This window comes from Rhinolophus hipposideros (genome assembly GCF_964194185.1).
Source record: "Rhinolophus hipposideros genome assembly, chromosome: 11".
NCBI lineage: Eukaryota > Metazoa > Chordata > Mammalia > Chiroptera > Rhinolophidae > Rhinolophus > Rhinolophus hipposideros.
In genome coordinates, this window is record NC_138057.1 from 59,575,033 (window position 1) to 59,581,243 (window position 6,211).

Sequence of the window (6,211 nt, forward strand, 5' to 3'; positions counted from 1 at the left end):
AGCATGCTTCTTGGATCTCACATCGAGAAAGAACTTGTAGTTCATTTGCAAGGAGTGCAGGCAGCCGACAGCCCTCAGCTGCAGTGCCTTCAGGATGGCACTTCCTTGGCAGCACCCAGCCAGTGACTGAGTGTGGCGGGGCTACCAGGATCTGGCTATTTCTGCCCAGTGGGGTCTCCTCTAACAGGCAGTCTTTCCTCCAGAGCTCCCTGCTGGTGGACAGCCGTTTTTTCAGATCCGCATTGCAGGCTTAGGCCCTTCTGACCCGTCCTGCTTCTTCCCTGCTTTCCTTTCGTGGGTGTCATAAGTGCGTGGCAGTCTGGAGATGTTCTTTGCCCAGTTCTGCTTTCTTCCCTTTTTATCTTTCACAGGCGTTTAACCCCCGGTAAACTGCTTGTGCACCCAACTCCAACTCCGCATCTGCTTCCTGGAGGACCCAGCTGATCTACCTAAAGCAGTTTTAAAAACTACCAATGTCCTCAGAGATTTTTCTTTAATCGGTCTGGGGTGCTACCTGGGTGCTTCCACTGGAACAGAACAGGAGAAGAGCTGATAGGCAGACTTTCCAAGTGTTTAAGTTAGAAAAGGACCCGCTTTCTCACAATTCCCTGGGGCCTGAAGAAGTCATCTTTTGGGTTCTTTTCACATAAAGTGGACCCACCTTTTCTTACCTTACTTGCCAATTTTTAACCCTCCAACTCCTTCCTGCAATTTGGGCTGTTAGCATAAACAACAAGTGTAGAAGGAAGCTGGCATTTTGAGAGACCCTACTGAGTTCCTGACAGTCTACACAATGCTTTATGTACCTAGATATTCAAGGTATTTACCCACACACCATATTCTTGTGAAAATCCAAATAAAAATTAAAGCAAGGTAAATTTTCAGGACAAGTTCCAACGGCATCAACCTGATCATTTTGGTCTTTTTTTTGTTTTTTGATCATTTTGGTCTTGGTGTGATTCTTTTACACTTGCCCTAGTCAGCACGTGTTGTTCTGGCCCTTAGTGTGTGGGATTTTGTGCTGTGATTTTAAAGTGCTTCTGTCGGTGTCACCTCCTTCACCAGACTATCCAAGAAGCTCCTTGAGGACAAGTGCCCCGAGCAGCCATGTCCACAAACCCAGCTCATAGCACAGGGCCTGGTACAGCATATGTCCACTGAAGGGTTAACATAAAAGGACAAAATCACCGAGAACTGAGAGATTTTAGCAGGCTTGGTTATAGAAAAACAAGAAGTCACCCCCTAGGTATTTTCCATGCCCTGAAAATCATTTTTATTTATAAATAATACTTATTATCTTGTATTTATTCATCGATGCTTTTATAGCAATTACTATGTGTCAGGTAATGTGATAAGTGATTTAAAAATATTACCTTATTTATGTAATTATCCTAACAGCCTCTGTCTACCACCAAGGGCTGCAGGAGTTCAGCGAGGCGAGGTCATGGGGTTGGGGGCGGGGCTCTGGGATGGCCTAGACAGCTCACAGAAAAGGAGGCATTTGAGCTGCTTTCTAAAGAATGTGAAGAAATAGGCAAGTTGCGTGAGCAAGGAGCTCAAGGAACAGAGAATGGCATGTGGAAAGGAATATATACTACTCTTTGGGGGAACAAGAAGGGGCCCACTGCCAGGGAGCTGAGACTGGAGCAGGAGGCCAGCTGACAGCAGTGAGCCAAAAGCACCAAATGGTTGGGTACTGTGTTTTGGCTCATTTGCTGATGCATCAAAAGATGTTCCTGTGGACACATGTCAATCCAAGCCACATGAAAAAAGGGGCTCATGCCTCTAAGAGTTAAATCAAATTTGAGCATATATTGGGATAAGCACCTCTCCTAGGGTTGGAGAGGTCATCTAAATGGAGTCTTGGGGAGGCCTGGTTATCTTCCACAGTATCCAGGCCCAATTCCACCCCCATCTGTCCCTTGTCTTCCTTCTTTTGTCACACTAAATAGCCCCACTTCTGTTCTTCATACAGTAGTTTCAAGACTCTTCAGCATGCTGTTCATCCTCCTCTAAATGCGGTCTAGTGGGGATTGTAGCTCTTCCACCGTGGGGCCCAATCCTGTAAGTGAGGTCTCCCAGCTAAGAGGAGCATGGTGCTATCATCTTCATTCCACATACGGTCTCGTGAATGCAACCTAGGATCACAGCTTTTCTCTTAAGAATCCAAATTCAACTCTATTGGCTAACTATATATTTTGTTACTCAATCCTACACTTGTATTCAATCCTATCCTGTGCCTGAGTCTGAACAATTAGGAAAAGTTGGTTATAAAAGAAGTAATGAGAGTTTGGGGATTAAATAACCCTCTAACTGGAGGCTTCAAAACAGCCAGGGAGAAAAGGGCTAAAGGGTATTGTTCTTACCTCGCCCTTTCTTCTGTCTCATCTTCTTCCCTTCCCAAAAGGAAGATTCAAAAAACTTGAAAAATGAGGAAATGAATTTCCTAAAATCTGGGTCAAGATCTCAAGTTTTGGGCAGGACACGTGATACCCACCAGGCCTCTCACAAAGTGTTGGCCCTTAGGGCCTTTCTCTTTCCCATCCCAGAAACTCAGACATGACCAGGAAGATCTTCACAAATACCCGGGAACGGTGGAGGCAGCAAACTGTCAACAGTGCCTTTGCCAAGCTGAGGAAACTCCTCCCCACTCACCCTCCAGACAAAAAACTGAGCAAAAATGAAACGCTTCGCCTGGCAATGAGGTATATCAACTTCTTGGTCAAGGTCTTGGGGGAGCAAAGCCTGCAGCAAACGGGAGTGGCTGCTCCAGGAAACATTCTGGGACTCTTTCCCCCAGAGCCCCTCCTGCCAGACAGGACTCTCCTCGGTGACTACCAGGTTCCTTCTCCTGGCCCAAGCCACCACATTCCTTAGTGTGGCTCCAATTCTCGTCACCCAGGGCAGCACTTGTTCAGAAGTCACTGGCTATCAACCACCTTTTGCATGTGTGGAGTCAACTTGATGAATAATTTGTAAGGCATGAATTTAAGCTTCATTAGGCGGTGGCTCCGGGACAGCAGCAGGGAGCCGAAAGGAGGTCACGAGGAATGTGGCTTTGGAGTCCATCACCCTCTGGGCTTCAGCCAGAGCAGGCTGTCTCTATTTTATATATGCAGGACCTCCATAAGATGTTTGAAGAAAAAAAACATGATAGGTTAAAAACAGTTTTGAAAATCACTGTTTCACTCAATATGTTTTCAGTTATAAAGGAAGGAGTTTTTTAATGATGCATGTTGGATGAGTAGAAGATGCTTCCCTCAGAATATATTTTAAAGTTTGTTTTGAAAAATGAGGCATATTTGGCCAAGGGTGAACAAAATAAATTTTCAGGTCGACAAATGTAAAGATAGCCCTTACAGCAACCAACCGGAAACCTTATGGGAAAATTTGTGGGGAAAAGATGCTCCCGACATGTGAAGATTACAGGAACACGGCAGATACATGTGAAAGAAATCTGCATCCTCTATGGAAATGCGAGGTGTTACTTGCGTTGAGCCATTTCTATATATGTTATCTCTAAAGCCAAATGGCGGATTATATCTGAAGAGGAAAGGACTTGATGATTTATAAATTAGAGTTCATAGTTTTCTTATGAAAAATGGTTAGCTAAAATAGATTATCTAACCTCTCAGTTTCATATGTCAGGTATGAAAATTTCAAATTCAGCCTGAGTTCCTGCTGATTTAAGACCCGTAATATTCAAATATGATTATGAAAATCCAAACATTACCATTTAATGACCATTTAACAGAGAGCTTAGTTTCAACAAAAGATTGAGAGCAGACAATAGGAATGTAATACCAGACTCTAATGAATCAATGAATTTGTAATTTGCTCAATCTTATGCTGAGAGGGGTGGTACCCCCAAGTCAGTGGAACAGGGTGGATCTGGAGAAACTCTTCACCACATGCTACCCTGATGATGCTTGTATTCAAACCTGAATCCCATAGTTGAGCCCGAGATACAAATGTCATTTGAATGTCTTTGGACCTTTTATGTCCCCAAAGTTCTTAACGATACATTAATTTTAAAACCTTCTGAACCCAGGGTAGGAAATCAATGAATCTGCCATAATGGATTTCCAGTGTATACACAATACAGGAATTTAAATTTTCTGCCACTCTAGAAAGAAAATATTTGATTTATGAAAGGTTGACATGAGCTTCTTTGGTTTGATGATGAGAAGAAAGCGGGCTGAGGCTCCCCAAAACGTAAGGCCATGTGTCATTGAACTGCATGCATCATTCACACTTACTGTAGCACATTGTGTTTATCAGAAAACATGCATTTTCTTCCAGGTCTTTTCTTTAAACTGCACTCAGCAAACTCCCCAGTGGACCCAAAATAGTCCAGGAAACACATAAGCACAGAGACCAAGGGATATCCCCTGAATGTACATTTCATTCTCACGAGCTTATGTGGACTTAAGTTTGTTCCCAAACTACCAAATCTTTGATGCTAGTTGTCAACTGAACACCATTACTTACTCTCTCATCTGGCCCTCAGTCAAACTAACACTTTTCACAGTATTTGTATATTAGCTTCATTTTAAAATGTTGCTAAGGAAGGCACAAAGGACCTCTTTGCCTGATACAGGATTTTATTGCTCTTCTCAGAATGAGTGCATTTTTCTGCTGTTGGGGGTCATGTCTGTGTGCACAGAGGACCTTTCCACTGAAATGTAACAGAGAACTCCTGAAAAGTTGTGGGGATATTGGGTTATCATTAAACTGTATGGGGGGGGGTAATTATTTAAAGGAAACCTGCAGGAAATCCCTTTGATAATGAATAAACATTTAAAATATTATTTTATGTAATTCACCTTTTAAATGACTTCTGTTGCAAGCTTGGATTTTGGTATATCAAGTTGTGTTAAGTTAAAGTGGCTGTCAAAAGGAATTGTAGGTACATGTGGACCAAAGTCTTCACAAGGTATCCTTGAGCCTAAGACATAGGGAAGGTGAGTGAGCAGGGAATGCGAGGAACAGAGAATGCCATTTGTAAAGGAATATATACCACTCTGGGGGCGGGGCAAGAAGGGGCCCACTCCCAGGGCTCCGAGACTGGAGCAGGCGGCAAGCTGACTGAAAAATCACTCTGTAGTCTTCCTTGATGTTCTGTAATTAAGGCTTTGTGATTGTACTAGTAATCATTTGGGGTTCAAACGTATTCTGTAGTCTACTGATGGTATATCTCTTATGGATCATTTGAACCCAACAGAAGAGTTTAGATCGATTCTATCATCTGTGCTACTCTGTTACTTTAAAACAAGTGTTTGGTCTGCTATGGACACCACTGGAAACTTCTGGAAACCAGGTATAAACAAGTTCATTTATTTGTATAGGTCATTAGATTGGCTAATTCTACTCCTCATATGACAGAGGAAAAAATAGGTCCAGAGGGTTTGGAAGTAACTTTCCGGAGGTCACATGGACAGTTAGTGGAAACCCAGGTCAGTGCCAGGTCTCCTGACCCAGAACCCAGGCTTGGACAGCCCGAGTCAGGCAGTAAGTATTTTAGGATTGAAAACGGACAAGCACATTATTATTATTACGCTCATCTCTTTTCAATAGCATTCTGTCATTTTCTTCATCTGCCTTTTTATTGAAATTGAATTATTGTGCTTTGTAGAATGTAATTAGAGGTATCAACCAAAGATTTTATCTGTCATTTTGTGAGTTTTAACCGTTGATTCTAATTTATTTCACTATTAATTTATTGAAAATAAATAAAGAAAAGAAACTGTTCTTTTTTCTTTTTAAAAAGAATTTCGTTAATTAACTAAGCACATCCATCCATTCTCTCCCTCCTCACAGCCGCTTTTCTGGCTTTGAACCCTGCAACCTCCCCCCCCACACACACACACCACTGTCTTTAGCCTAGAAAACCAATGCCATATCCCAGCAAACCAGGCCCTCTGCATCCTGACCCTTACCTTCCACAATCACCTAAATGTATTAAACATGCTAAGTTCACTTGGTGGTCTCCAAACATGCCCCACTCTTTGATAACTCTGGCTTTATTTACTCTTGTGATTCCATCTGCTTGCATGCATGTTCCCATTCTCACTTGTTCTACTCACCCCTCCATCTGCACCAAATTCCACTCACTGAAATCTTTCATGACCGATCTTAAATACCACTCCTTCAGGAAACTTGATTCATCTGAAACATCATCTCTTACATGACATCTAGATTCTCACCACTC

The 6,211-nt window shown here is 42.6% G+C and overlaps 1 protein-coding gene across 1 annotated transcript; it reads left to right on the plus strand.

Moving 5' to 3' along the window:
- Positions 1-2,559: 2,559 nt before the first annotated feature.
- Positions 2,560-5,746, plus strand: TAL2 (TAL bHLH transcription factor 2; the record flags this gene model as incomplete). Its single annotated transcript, XM_081065256.1, has 1 exon — positions 2,560-5,746. The coding sequence occupies one exon, from the start codon at positions 2,560-2,562 to the stop codon at positions 2,875-2,877; it is 318 nt and encodes a 105-aa protein (XP_080921382.1). The 3' UTR covers positions 2,878-5,746.
- Between the last annotated feature and the right edge of the window lie 465 nt (positions 5,747-6,211).